Source organism: Microtus pennsylvanicus, chromosome 3, assembly GCF_037038515.1.
Source record: "Microtus pennsylvanicus isolate mMicPen1 chromosome 3, mMicPen1.hap1, whole genome shotgun sequence".
In the NCBI taxonomy this organism is placed as follows: domain Eukaryota; kingdom Metazoa; phylum Chordata; class Mammalia; order Rodentia; family Cricetidae; genus Microtus; species Microtus pennsylvanicus.
In genome coordinates this window covers 5140584-5155517 of record NC_134581.1, presented here as the reverse complement: position 1 = coordinate 5155517, position 14934 = coordinate 5140584, and the positions used below count along the sequence as shown (strand labels likewise).

At 47.0% G+C, this 14934-nt stretch overlaps 1 protein-coding gene across 1 annotated transcript; it reads right to left on the bottom strand.

Moving 5' to 3' along the window:
• Nucleotides 1-9872: 9872 nt before the first annotated feature.
• Nucleotides 9873-14464, bottom strand: LOC142846921 (solute carrier family 22 member 13-like). Its single transcript, XM_075967687.1, has 10 exons — nt 14087-14464; nt 13313-13416; nt 12925-13079; nt 12535-12703; nt 12242-12362; nt 12063-12157; nt 11646-11860; nt 11370-11478; nt 10748-10963; nt 9873-10539 (listed from the first exon to the last, which is right to left on the bottom strand). The coding sequence occupies exons 1-10, from the start codon at nt 14462-14464 to the stop codon at nt 10434-10436; spliced, it is 1668 nt and encodes a 555-aa protein (XP_075823802.1). The 3' UTR covers nt 9873-10433.
• Between the last annotated feature and the right edge of the window lie 470 nt (nt 14465-14934).

Here is a 14934-nt window from a genome sequence, read left to right as displayed (position 1 = left end):
TACTACAGAACTACAGTATTGAAAATAGCTTGGTATTGGCATAAAAACAGAGAAGTCGACCAATGGAATCGAATAGAAGAACCTGACATTAACCCACAAACCTATGAACACCTGATTTTCCATAAAGGAGCTAAAAGTATACAATGGAAAAAAGAGAGCATTTTCAACAAATGGTGCTGGCACAACTGGATGTCAACCTGTAGAAGAATGAAAATAGATCCATATCTATCACCATGCACAAAACTCGAGTCCAAATGGATTAAAGACCTCAATATCAGTCCAAACACACTGAACCTGATAGATGAGAATGTGGGAAGTACCCTACAACACATGGGCACAGGAGACCACTTCCTATGTATAACCCCAGCAGCACAGACATTAAGGGCCTCATTGAATAAATGGGACCTCCTGAGACTGAGAAGCTTTTGTAAACTAGGACAAAAGAAGCTTTTGTCACTAGGACAGAAAGGCAACCCACTGACTGGGAGAAGATCTTCACCAACCCCGCAACTAACAAAGGTGTGATCTCCAAAATTTATAAAGAACTCAACAAACTAGACCGTAAAAGGCTAATCAACACAATTATAAAATGGGGCACTGAGCTGAACAGAGAATTCTCAACAGAAGAAGTTCAAATGGCCAAAAGACACTTAAGGTCATGCTCAACTTCCTTAGCGATCAGGGAAATGCAAATCAAAACAACTTTAAGATACCATCTTACACCTGCCAGAATGGCTAAAATAAAAAACACCAATGATAGCCTTTGCTGGAGAGGTTGTGGAGAAAGGGGTACACTCATCCATTGCTGGTGGGAATGCAAACTTGTGCAAACACTTTGGAAAGCAGTGTGGCGGTTTCTCAGGAAATTCGGGATCAACCTACCCCTGGACCCAGCAATACCACTCTTGGGAATATACCCAAGAGAGGCCTTATCATACAACAAAAGTATATGCTCTACTATGTTCATAGCAGCATTGTTTATAATAGCCAGAACCTAGAAACAACCTAGATGCCCTACAATGGAAGAATGGATGAAGAAAGTATGGATATATACATATTAGAGTACTACTCTGTGGTAAAAAACAAGGACTTTGTGAATTTTGCATGCAAATGTATGGAAATAGAAAACACTATCCTGAGTGAGGTAACCCAGACCCAAAAAGAGGAACATGGGATGTACTCATTCATATTTGGTTTCTAGCCATAAACAAAGGACATTGAGCCTATAATTAGTGACCCTAGAGAAGCTAAATAAGGAGAACCCAAAGAAAAACATATAAGCATCCTTCTGAATATTAACCTTCATCAGGCGATGAAAGGAGACAGAGACAGAGACCCACATTGGAGCACGGGACAGAAATCTCAAGGTCCAAATCAGGAGCAGAAGGAGAGAGAGAAAGTACAAGCAAGGAACTCAGGACCACGAGGGGTGCACCCACACACTGAAAGAATGGGGATGTTCTATCGGGAACTCACCAAGGTCAGCTGGCCCCAGTCTAAAAGCCTGGGATAAAACTGGACTCGCTGAACATAGCGGACAATGAGGACTACTGAGAACTCAAGATCAATGGCAATGGTTATTTTTTTACTGAGAAAAAAAAAACAAGTTTCCGCCTCCTCCCAGCCTCCCATTTCCCTCCCCCTCCTTCCACCCTTCTCCCCCTCCTCCCACCCTTCTCCCCCTCCCCCCACTCCTCTCCCCCTCCCTCTCCAGTCCAAAGAGCAGTCAGGGTTCCCTGCCCTGTGGTAAGTCCTAGGTCCTCCCCCCTCCGTCCATATCTAGGAAGGTGAACATCCAAACCTGCTAGGCTCCCACAAAGCCAGACCATGAAGTAGGATCAAAACCCCGTGCCATTGTCCTTGGCTTCTCATCAGCCCTCATTGTTCGCCATGTTCAGAGAGTCCGGTTTTATCCCATGCATTTTCAGTCACAGTCCAGCTGGCCTTGGTGAGATCCCAATAGATCAGCTCCACTGTCTCAGTGGGTGGGTGCACCCCTCGTGGTCCTGACTTATTTGCTCATGTTCTCCCTCCTTCTGCTCCTCATTGGGACCTTGGGAGCTCAGTCCAGTGCTCCAGTGTGGGTCTCTGTCTCTATCTCCATCCATCACCAGCTGAAGGTTCTATGGTGATATGCAAGATATTCGTCTGTATTGCTAAAGGATAGGGTCATTTTAGGTTCCCTATCCTCAGCTGCCCAAGGAACTAACTGGGGACATTGTCTTGGGCTCCTGGGAGCCACTCAAGGTTCAAGTGTCTTGCCAACCTTAAGGTGACTCCCTTAACTAAGAATTGTGCTTCCCTGCTCTCCTATCCAACCTTCCTTTATCCTAATCATCCTTTTTCCCCAAGTTCCCCCCATCCTCCCCTTCTCCCTTTTCTCTCCCCACCTCCCTTTACCCCTATCCCACCCCACCCCCAAGATCCCAATTATTTCCCCGGCAATTTTGTCTACTTCCCATAGCCAAGAGGATAACTATGTTTTTCTTTGGGCTCACCTTCTTACTTAGCTTCTTTAGGTTCACCAATTATAGACTCCGTGACCCTTATTTATGGCTAGAAACCAATTATGAGTGAGTACATCCCATGTTCATTTTTTTGGGTCTGGGTTACCTCACTCAGGATAGTGTTTTCTATTTCCATACATTTGCATGCAAAATTCACAAAGTCCTTGTTTTTTACCACAGAGTAGTACTCTAATATGTATATATCCATACTTTCTTCATCCATTCTTCCATTGAAGGGCATCTAGGTTGTTTCCAGGTTCTGGCTATTACAAATAATGCTGCTATGAACATAGTTGAACAAATGCTCTTGTCATATGATAGGGCATCTCTTGGGTATATTCCCAAGAGTGGTATTGCTGGGTCCAGGGGTAGGTTGATCCCGAATTTCCTGAGAAACCGAAACACTGATTTCCAAAGTGGTTACACAAGATTGCATTCCCACCAGCAATGGATGAGTGTACCCCTTTCTCCACAACCTCTCCAGCAAAGGCTATCATTGGTGTTTTTTATTTTAGCCATTCTGACAGGTGTAAGATGGTATCTTAAAGTTGTCTTGATTTGCATTTCCCTGATCGCTAAGGAAGCTGAGCATGACCTTAAGTGTCTTTTGGCCATTTGAACTTCTTCTGTTGAGAATTCTCTGTTCAGCTGGGTTTTTGATTCTACTGCACGTACTGGCTTTTTGGGAGCCTAGGCAGTTTGGATGCTCAACTTACTAGACCTGGATGGAGGTGGGTGGTCCTTGGACTTCCCACAGGGCAGGAAACCCTGATTGCTCTTTGGGCTGACAAGGGAGAGGGACCTGATTGGGGGAGGGGGAGGGAAATCTTTAATAAATAAATAAATTTTTTAAAAAAACGATACCAAACACCAGTATGCAGATAGGAACAGAGAGGAAAGGCTGTGCTCATGGAGCTCCTGACGGGATAGAAGAATGAGGAACCAGACCAGAACCCACCCATGTCACATTCTGGAAAAGAGGTACAAGCTTGTCTATATTTAATCTGTTCTGTGACTTTGTGGTGTTGAATTAGCAGAGGAAATATGTCCTGTGCGCACATATTCAGGCAACAGCATTGAAATGTATTGCTGGCTGGCTGTTTTCAGGTGGGTACACTGTGAGAATTAGGAATACAAGCTCAGGTATAAAGATTTGAAAAGCTTTGACCAGTAAAAATCATTTAATATTGGGCCACACTTTAAATGGTGTGGGTACTGAGAGATTAATGCCATTAAAGGAAGCCAAGTTCTTTTCATTTGGGACAGTGAGAAAAATGACTTGAGAGCTGCTTAAGGATTGGCCCCTCCCACTCCAGCTCAAGGGTATAAGTCTGTAAACTCATTTGAAAGGTTTTACTTCGAGAAGAGAGAGCTAGGATGCCCTCCATATACAGAACAACCTAAAGCAATGCATTGGTGTGCTCGGACACTCAAGATCTGAAAGGTTACTTTGGCCATGGTCAGAGAAGGACCAATTACCTCTACAAGTGGTGGCAGACCTTGAAATAATCTATACGGTCCCGGCTTCGTAGTCATACAGAATTTGAAAGTTATCAGATCATGGGGGTCAAGGAAAGTCTGTGAGGTCAGGCTATGTGTGTTCGTTAGGATTTCTATTGCTGTGAAGAAACACCATGACCACGGCAACTCTTTAAAGGAAAACATTCAATAGGGGATGGTTTATAACTTCAGAGGTTTAGTCCATTATCATCATGGTAGGAAGCATAACAGCATGCAGGCAGACATGGTGCTGAAGAGGTAGCTGTGAATTCTACATCTTCTCTGCAGGCAACTGGAAAGGAACTATCTCTCACACTGAGCATGGCTTGAGCATATGAAGCCACAAAGCCTGCCCTCGCAGTGACACACCTACTCCAACAAGGCCACACCTATAGTGCCACTCCCTATGGGTCAAGCATTCAAACACATGACTCTTTGGGGGGCCATACTCATTCAAACCTCCACACTCTACTTCCTGGCTCCCATGGGCTTGTAACCATAACATAATGCAAAATGCCTTTAGTTCATTATGTGTTTAATGGTTGAAGTCTGTACAGGCAGCTGTTGAATAAGCAATAACTTAAGCCATGAGGATGATACCAAGGCTGCAATGGAGACCCCAGGAATTTAAAGATGGCTGGAGCATGAACTGTTAAGGACAACCACACACATAGAGCGGTGGTCTGTTGGGACTAATTAAGTCCTGACCTTCAGCTGCTCTTCCCTGTCTAGAGCCTTCTAATTGAAGTTACCAGAGCTGTGCTTTGCCTAGAGGATCAGAGGATGGGATTTTCACCTGTTGGTCACTAACTGCAGGGTATTTAAGCCTCCATGGTGCTATTAAAGAAGGGCTTTTGTACCAGCGATCGGAGGTCCGTGTGTTGGTCTGTCTCTGCGTGTTTCCTCAACCTCCAGCCCCTTGCCCGAACTGGGTTCTAGCGCATAGAGTGCAGACGGGGGACCGCGGTGTGCAGCAGTGGTCATGTGGGATGCAGACAGCAAGGCTGTAAGGATGAAGCTGTCCAAATCCTTGGTGCTCACATCACACCACTGTGTGCCCAACACACTGAACACTGGCCTCTCCACATTGATCCCACCAGTCGTGTCTGTAGAAAGGCTCCTTTTGCCATGTGACCACTAGCATTTGTTGTGGCTTGCTTTCTTGATGATAGTCATTCTAAGTGGATGAAGCATAAACCCAATATAGTTTTGATGGCTAAGGATATTGGATATTTCTTCATATATTTATATATTTTTTTGAGAAATGTCTTTGAATTTATTTGTGCATCTAATGTTTGCCCTTTTGGGGAAAGGACGTGTCTTTACTTCTTTATATATTAGGAATAATCGTCCCCTGTCTGATATGCATACAGCACAAGGCTGTTTTCTTCCGGTTGATCATTTGCTTTGTTATGCAGGGGCTTTTAAAGGCCGAACAATCCCATTTGTCAACTCTTGTAATCTTTCCTTGTACTGGTGGAGTCCTTTTTGGAAATTCCTTGCCTATACTTCTCTCTTGAGGTGTTTGCTCTACATTTTCCTCTTGTCTTAGCAGGACTTACAAGGTCTTTGAACCATTTTGAATTAATTTTCATACAGAGTGATGTAGGCAGAGTTTTGTAGCAAAAATAAAAACTCAGGGTCGGAAATTGGGGTTCAGCCTAAAGATCAGAAAAGCAAAGCAGCTAGCCACTGACTCTTACCTCAACCTCAGTCTGAAATGGCAAGCTGCCTCCAGGAATCTCAGGAGATTGCGTCTGAGAGCTGTCTCACCCCATTTTATATTCCTCTCTAGGGCTGGGATTAAAGCTATGGCAACTAGTGTGGCTATTGAGATTACAGGTGTGTGTTACCATAACCTGGTCTATAAGGCTGACCAGTGGGACTATTTTACTCTCAGATCTTCAGGCAGTCTTTATTTATTAAAATACAAATGACATGCCACTACAGAGTTTCTCTTGTGTCTCGGCAGCTGCTCCCAAATAACCACAAAGAGGTTTAATATTAATGAGAAATGCTTGGCTGGTAGCTCATGCTTGTTACTAGCTAACTCTTATATTTTAAATTGACTCATATTTCTTATCTATCCTCTGCCATGTGGTGGTACCTTCTTTCGGCATGGCATGTTTATCACCTGCTTCCTGAGTCTCTCCTGCAACTCCTGACTCTGCCCTGAGAAGTTCTGCCTAGCTATCAGCCAATCAGCTTTTTATTAACAATGAGAGCAATACAAATACCAAAGGGTTTTTCTGCAGCAGAGTGAGAAATAAGTACTTGGTTTATTAGTCTGCTTGTCAAACCCAGCTTTTCCAGCACTATCAGTTGAAGAGACTTTCTTTAATCTACATTTTCACACTGAAGTCAAGAACCATGTAGCTATGGCTGCATGGGTTATATCTGGGCTCTCTGCTCTACTACCTTAGTTTACACAATGACGCTTCCAACTTTGCTTTCTGCTCAGGGAGTATTAGCTAATCAGGGTCTTTTGTGCTTGCATATGAATGTTAGACTTTCAAAAAATTCTGTGAAAAATGAAATAAACTATAAACTAAGTCCAGTGATATATCCATTTTTGAAATATCAATCCAGGAGCATGAGGCATCTTCTGTTGAAATTGGAGCGGCGGGCTATGTTCCTGGCGCCAGGCTGCCCGCATGGCTGGCTATATACCCGAAATAATCACACGGAAACTGTATTCTTTTAAACACTGCTTGGCCCATTAACTCTAGCCCTTACAGGCTAATTCTCATATCCCGATCAACCCATCTCTAATAATCTGTGTAGCATCAGTCTTACCGAGAAGGATTCAGCATGTCTGACCTGGCAGCTTGCTTCATGGCGTCTGCCCAGGAGAGGGGAGCATGGCCTCTGCTCCAGAGAGCAGAGCTGTCAAGTCTGAGCTCACTTCCTCTTCCTCCCAGCATTCTGTTCTGTTTACTCCACCCACCTATGTTTTAACCTATGAGGGCCAGCCAAGCAGTTTATTTTTTAACCAATGACCTTCCTCCATCAATCTTCCCATTTTCTACTGTGTCCTTCAAATTCTTCCTTCAATGCCTCAGACTTTTCATTACAGCAGTCCTGCAGTCTTTGCCAAGATTGTACATGTGTGCTTCCTTGGTTTTCCTGTTCTCTCAGCATGTTTCCTACTGTAGAAAAGCTAAGGAACTTTGTTTATTCTGCTGTAAGTATTCATCTTGAGAGAACTCAAGATCCACAGAACAGCAGGGCAGTGATCTTAATCTCTGGGTGGGAGATTAGATTACTAGAGCCTTTTGCTTTTAAACTCTAGTCAGGGCATCCAAAATCAGAACCCGAGAGGACATACAAAATCACCCGTTACTGTGCGTGTTTGTATTGCTAGAAATAATGCCCAGGACCTTGTGCATGCTAGCTGTCTAAATTACTGTTCTATTATTGTGAGGCGACATCATGGCCACCACTCTTACAAAAAAAAATTAATTGGGGGCTGGCTTACAGTTCAGAAAATAAGTCCATTATCATCATGACAGGAAACATGGCAACAGACAGCCAGGCATAGGGCTGAATGCTTATATCTTAATCTCCAGGTGTGTGTGTGGGGGGGGGTAAGATAGATACTGGGTCTGGCATGGGCTTTTGCAAACTCCAAGCCCACTCTAGTGACATACTTTCTCCAACAAGGGCACACTCCCTAATCCTTCTCAAACAATTCCATTCCCCCCACCCCACCTGTGACTAAGCACTCAAATATACGAGCCTAAGAGGGTCACTCTTAGTCAAACCACCACACTAGGTGAAATTGCCACTATAAAATAGTAAATCTGTCACCTGGATTGGGGAGACTCCTGCCCCTGTGTTTGAGTTCTGAATCCTGTACCAGCTTCAACAATGAAACCACAGAACAGAGCAGTGGTCTTACTGCTACCATGTCTCGAATTTGGGGCTATTTTCTCTTCAATGGTGCCCTACTGAGGACAGGTATGGCTTACCCCACGACAGCCATGTCTTTCCCTGTATAGCCCCTTCTGTTGTGCCCGTCGAGATACAGACAAGAACACACTATGGCATTACTTTCCTAGGGAGGGACAAGCAAACATCTGTTCACACTACAGACCACCACGCCTAAAACAGAGAAAGAATCCACCCAAATCCACTTTGATAAACTAGTGAGTTATTTACTGAGCAGGTTATGAATGAGGTGTTACAGGTGTGGATAACCTTCAACAGTTGCATACTGAAAAGTCCAATCCTAGATGAGCAATAACCTAATAGCTGTATAAACAGAGTCCGTACTACATGAACTTTCATGAACCTTCACCCTTCTGCATACTCTAGCACCTCCCAAGGCCACATACATCAGGGACAGATTATGTAACACTAGTTGGAGGGAAGAGGCGTGTAGCCACTGAAATCTCAGGTCCAGTAGGGCCTCTCTTGTCATATCTCACACTGGGAATCCCAGCTGCTTTGTGTGGCCATGTCATGCCTAGAGGACATGATCTACAACAAACTTGTATGACCCTCAATTAGCTACTGATAAAGACAGACCTTAACCCAGCAGCAGACCAAGACCAGGACACTTACAAGAACACCCAATTGAGCTCCAGCAATGGCCTTGTGTGGCCCCACCCTCCACCCTGAACTTCTCACTTGAGCTGCCTCTTCTCTCCTGTTGGATGCTTTCTTCACCCTCAGACATTTGTCATGGTCCCTAAGAGCCTCCTTGGAGGGAATCCAAACCTATCACATCCTACTTGTCCTCAGAAGCTTTCTGGAACCTTGCTTAAAGCCTCCATGTCCCTTCACATCTGTATCTTCTGTGCTTACAGAACCTGTACCATGTATATGATGCTGCCAAGTCCTGCAGCCAGCTTGAGATGTAGCCTAGTCCCCTTGGATGAGAGGTATAGTCTGCTGTGACCTCTGCATGCTCACCCTTGGAGGAGCATTTATTTCAGTTTCTGAGCAGGAAACTCCTTCAGTGTCTTAGTGCAGGCTCTTCCTTTGAATGAACTTGTATTTTCACAAATCCCAGTTTTTCGCAGGTGGGGGCTCAGCTTTAAGGCTACGTGTCTTACTGTATCAGGGAAGAGATTGGGTTGCTCTTTAACAGTGCTAATTCTTCTAACATTTCATTGTGGTGCTTGGCCTGCACTTTCCTTATATATGGCCTGAAATGGCTCACACCACGCTCCCAAAGGTCACGTTTCTTATCTTTCTGCTCACTCACACTGTAGATGTGAACATATGAGCAATAGCTACATTAAAGCCTGAGAGTGCACTGGCTGGAATCTTTGAAGAAAAAGAATGTGTTTGCATTCAGTTTCGCTCAAGCTCTTGGGGGAGAGAATGCAGCCAAACTCTTGGAGAGAATGTTATCATCACAGGCATCCAGCCAATTCGCAGGGGAGTCTTTCTTTGCCTTTGAAACCTCTCTAGTTGAGGGAGACTACCTGGCTTCTCTTGGCCTTTTTCTCTCACAAGCTCTGCTTATGGTATCTTAGGGATCCTCTGGCACAAAGTCCCATATGCCTGTATTCCTCCTGAGAACTGTTTTCAAGAGCCTAAGAACTGCATGACCACTGCACAGCGAAACACTTCTCATTAGACATGCAATCCCTAACAAATGGAAAAGATAATGTCTACAGAGACCCCAAAGGCAGGTCTGGGAATACAGCTCATACCACAAAACAACACAAACAAAAGCAACAAGAACACCCTTGTCATGTTGCTATGTCAATAAAGGATTCCTTTAAGTCTTTTCCCAGGAGTGAGAACCACTGCCAAGGGGGGCGCACATCACATCATGCAGAGAAGCAAACAGCTTCACCTTAAACTGCACTCCTCCATTGTTGCAGGTTCTCTTTTTATTAAAGGGACATACAGCAGGAAACTCCAGATAGTGACGGTAGGAAGCTGAAGAACATGTTTGTCCACAATTTCAAAAAAGGACAGTACGAACTATCCAGGACTGGCTGCACAGAGTACGGTACAGCCCTGCTCACGCCCACCTGACAAGAGACTGACCGGGAATGAAGAGGGAGGTTTATCAACAATCTGAGACACACTGGCAACAGTTTCGCAGTGTTCCCCAAGGGTTCTCATCTTGGACACTGGGCCCAGATGTGACAGTAGGAAAGCTGGTGGGACCAAAGGAGGGACTGCCACTGGCACTTCCCTGAATCCTGGTTTGTGCTGCGACATCTGACATCTGCATATACTTCTTCCTCTGTGATCCTACTCACCAAGACATGGCACAGACACCAAGACGCAAAGACAAAGACACACAGTGACAAAGGACTGTAACTCAAACATGTAACTGGACAACAGAGTTAAGCAGAGAGCCTGGTATGATCGACAACAAGTTGGTCTTGTCCCTACCTCGAAACAAACCCCAGGAATAGACAGACACCATGTGATCTGTTGTTGTAAATGAACACACACCTAACAACCATAATTGGAGGAAGAAGCACTGCCAAGAGTACTCGTGGGCAGAGGATTTCTTCCTTCAGTCGCCATTTCTTTCTTAGGGGACTGTTTCACTGAGGATCTGCAAGGAGAAACAGCAGTCAGTGGCAGTCTAAGGTGAGCTCCTATGAAGAGTTCCCATCAACATCTGTAGGAGGACAATGACCTACAATAAGAATCTGTGGCATGAAGTGGGCACCATGTGGCCCAATAAGCAATGAGTAATCAATAAATGGGTAATGGTGATGGGGAAGCCTGGCCATAATGAGGTCCAGCAAGTCAGTGCTCACCGCGGGGGGCGCCCCTTCTCCAGGTCCTGGATGGTGTCCTTCAGGGTCTGGCCCTTCGTCTCAGGCAGCAGAGCACACAGTAGGCCTGCCACGATGGGGAAGCTGCCAAAGATGACCATGGGGACAGCCCTGTGGTACTGTTCCAGCAGCATCACGAGTGGTGTGATGATGCCAGCAATCCTGGAGAAGATGCTCACCAGCCCCATGCCTGTTTGCCTGGGGAAAGCAGCACAAGCTGAGGCTCTGGTCCCTGGTCAGGCTACACCCACTCCAGAGATGCGAGGACCCAGGTCTCAGCCACCGTGCCTGCCTACTCTAGCTGCTTCCTGGAGTAGTAAGCCCTCTCTGTTGCTCTCCTGTCACCTCTAGAGACCCAAATGCCTTTTCCATTTCCGAGTGCCCTCTCCTGGCACTCTCCTTTGCTCTAACTTCTCTCCCACATTCTGGTCCAGAGACAGCCAGGGCATGCCCATGTCTATCTGTCCTCCAGTGTCCTGTGGTGACTCAGTGAATGGACCTACACTTCAGTGGCCTAGATTCATAGGCAGCTCACTGGCTGCCTGTGGCTGGTAGCGGAGCATCAGAGGAATGGGTGTTATTAGATCCCCAGGGCAGTGCTTACCTGATGATGGTGGGGTACAGCTCAGCAGTATACACATAGGATATGGTGAAGGCAGAAGATGACGCAAACTTTCCCACCACAGCGAGCACAGTGACCACTGTGGGGAGACCTGAAGGAGAGCCAAGGTCAGCCACATAGGGGGAAGACACCATCACCTAAGCCCACGCACCTCCCTGTCACTCAAGTGTCTCACCCTCCATGCCCAAATCCCGGGGAACCTGTAGTGGTGTGGGAACAATGGGGGTAGCCCTGGCAGGGAGGAAGACAACCTGGTACCTGCTGGGATGAAGATGATGATGATGCACATAGTACCAGCCAGAGTCAGGGAACCTGACAGGCTCCACTTGCGACCCAGCTTCTCCATTATAGGGATGCTAGAAAAACGGGCAGGCACCTCCACTAGTCCAAATATCAGCTGTGTCAGGTAGATGTTCAGGCCAAAGTCCCCCACTTGGAGACCGAGGCCATAGTACACCAGACTGTCCACAAACCTACAAAGTACCCAAATATCCTTGTCACTGCTGGGTGTACATCAAGTCATACCCAAAGGAACAGCCTAACTTAATGAACTCACACCTGGGGAGAAACCACCATGTTCACAGAGCCTCTGTCCACCACTCCAGTGAAATACAGCAGAACAAGAGAGGTCCTCTGACTCAGCCCTCACTGAGGGACAAGACCCTGGACACTTACCAGACAGCAATGAGAACCAGTGTCACCTTCCTGAGATAGGGGTGTCTGAAAAGATCCAGCGCATTTCCCGAGGGACCTGTCTTCTCAGGGATCAGCTAGAAGAAGGACACAGTGAGGGGCCGGGACACACACATAGAGATGCCTGAGGCAGTGGGGAGCCTGTACCCGCCGACAGGTACCTGGCTCAGGAGTTCTGGAGAAAGGGAACGCCTGTTCACCAAGGCTGCCTTCTGGATCAGTTGTTTGGCCTCCTCTATCCTTCCTTTGGAGAGGAGCCACCGAGGAGATTCTGGCAAAACCCTGTCAACCACACATGGCTCTGATACTGGGGTCTTTGCCCAGTGCAGCCACCCAGAATTCCAGTGCATGATGAGCCTCCCACCCAAGCCCCACGGGTTCCCCCTTCTGGGTCCTGCACCCCGCCACTGCACTCCCAGCAAAGGGTGGCCGATCACTGGCAAGGCCTCCCTACCAGAAGTAGAAGAGGAGCAGGAAGGCCGGTGCGGTGCCTATGATCTGAAGGAGTCTCCAGTTGCGGACACCATAGGCCAGGCCTGCTAGCACCATCTGGCCAAGGGCAAAGTTGCTCTGGGACAGGACCATGGCCCGCGTTCTCCAGGACGGCCCCACCCATTCTGAAACTGAGAGAAAAGGCTGAGCCTGGGCTGGAATCTGCCAACCCATGCACTGCTGATGGCCAGATGGTATCTTGTTTAAGTGCCGTGCACTTTCCCAGCAGAGGAAGCTCTGCCATGACCTCCTTAGGTACAGATGAGTGAAACTATGTCCACAGGTTGTTCAGGGGCTCTTGAGAGCTCAGATTTCAGACTGCACCTGAAGGCCGTGGGGCCCAGATACTCACTAAGGATCATGGTGCTCATCATGTATCCAGCGACAGCAGTAGCTGAGAGAAAGCAGAAAGTCATGTAGAGCTCAAAGGTGGGCACGAAGGCTGTGGCCACGCCCATGATGCCTGACATAAACAGCTGCACCAGAATGCAGGCTCTGCGGCCAATCCTGAGGTAACAGAGAGACAGGTTGTGAAGGGAGGAGGCCTGCCCAGGACTCAATCAAGGGAGACCCAGGCCGGCCTGTCCTCGGCTCTCTGTCAGAGGGGAAGACGGGGCCCTCCATGGAGCCCCATTTGAAGGCAGGCATAAAGATTTATCTTGATGGCTAACAAGTCTCCGGGGGGGGGGTAACTCAGTCAGCACCAGGAGCTTAAAGCACCCTGGATCAGCTGCACTTACCAGTCACAGATGGGCCCAAAGATGAGGGCCCCAACAAGGAGGCCAGCCATGAACACCGACTGTGAAGTCCTCCTCAGGTTCCTCCGATCACACACCAGGTCAAACTGAAATGGAAATATAGTGTATGTAAGACTGGGCACAGCAGCCAGGACCAACTTTATCGTCTAAACCCTGCAGTTTCCTCACTGTGTGTCAAGGCCAGCCTTGGCACCATGGTAAATTCACTGAACACAGTCTATTTAAAATTATATATGTTGACTTCTGACAGAGGCAAGCATGCATGTACAGAACTAAGTACAAGTCAAAAAGCAGTAAAGCACCGTGGGCATGTAGTTAGGTCGGTGAACAAACGTGAAGGGAGACAGCATAAATCAGGACAGAAGGGAGGTCGTGGGGCAGATCTTATGAAATAAACAGAGAATAGCAGGCAGGGAGAAGAGTGTAGAAAATCCAGGCAGGGAGATGGACAGACAGAGAGACAAGCCAAAAGATACAGACAAGAGGACATGCAAAAAGAAAAAAGTGGGGGAGGCAGCAGAGCATACAGAGAACATGAGAATGGCTCATGCAATCAAGTGGCATACAGAGCCCAAGGTTGGCACAAGGCTGTAGCCTGCCCTGTGATGCCCAGCAAGGATAATGGACCAAGATGACTGGCAAAGGAGAAAATTAGGTATACAACCCAATGTGGTACAAGGGCAACAAGTATGAACCAAAGGCACAGGGTCAGATGACTAGACAGACTTATGAAAGACAGAGAACAGGCAATCCTACCTCATTCTTTAGGGACTGAGGCCTGTTCTCAGGATACTCCCAGCCTGAGTCGCAGGCCTGTGTCTCATTGAAGCGGTGGCTGAGGATGTCTTCCAGGCTGGCATTGTCAGGAGGTGGCTGGAACATGAGGCAGGACTCAGGTCTGCCCGCTGTGTCGTTGGGTATGCTTACTGCCAGCTGCTCTGCAGCACTTAGGTTGAGAGTGTGGTTCTTGACCCAGGGCACTGAGCAGTGGTGAGCCTCATCGAGGACCATGAAGACCTGACTAAACACGAAGAAGGCAGACAGGAAATTGGGGATGCCCATCAGGATGGTCACCTGTGCCTGGAAGCGACCAAAGTCGCCCACTTCAGCCATGACCTGCGCAAAGTGAGCCATGTCTGCAGCTCACTCCTTAGTCTAGGAGCACCAGGCAGCTCTGAAACTTGGCTTTGGGACGCCTGCTGTTCTGGGCTGTGGTGATAGCTGCATTAATGTTTAACCCAGCTGTGAGCAGCTACAGCTGTCAGCTTATACCTTTACCTCCCTAGACTGACAGGAAAGAATACGGGAAAGTGTAGCTGGATTCTTTTCTCTGTCCCACCCGGTCCTGCTAGACTGGTTTATCTCCCGCCCACCAGTCCCTGCAGCCTCTTATAAAGTAATCACTCAGAAGCTAATATTAATTATAATTGTTTGACCAATGGCTCAGGCTTATTACTGGTTAGATCTTGCATATAAATTAACCCATTCCTATTCATCTATGTAGTGCCACATGGCTGTGACATTATCTTAGGTGTTCTGGCATCCTGTTCTATGGGTGGCTTGCTGGCATCTCTTGAGTCTGCCTTTCTTTTCCTATTTATCTG

Coding starts and splice junctions, on each gene's coding strand:
- LOC142846921 (XM_075967687.1), bottom strand. CDS start 14,464: ATGGCTCACTTTGCGCAGGTCATGGCTGAAGTGGGCGACTTTGGTCGC. Junction 12,158..12,241: donor CTCCAGAACTCCTGAGCCAG/GTACCTGTCGGC, acceptor TCCTTCTTCTAG/CTGATCCCTGAGAAGACAGG. Junction 11,479..11,645: donor CATCATCTTCATCCCAGCAG/GTACCAGGTTGT, acceptor GCTCTCCTTCAG/GTCTCCCCACAGTGGTCACT.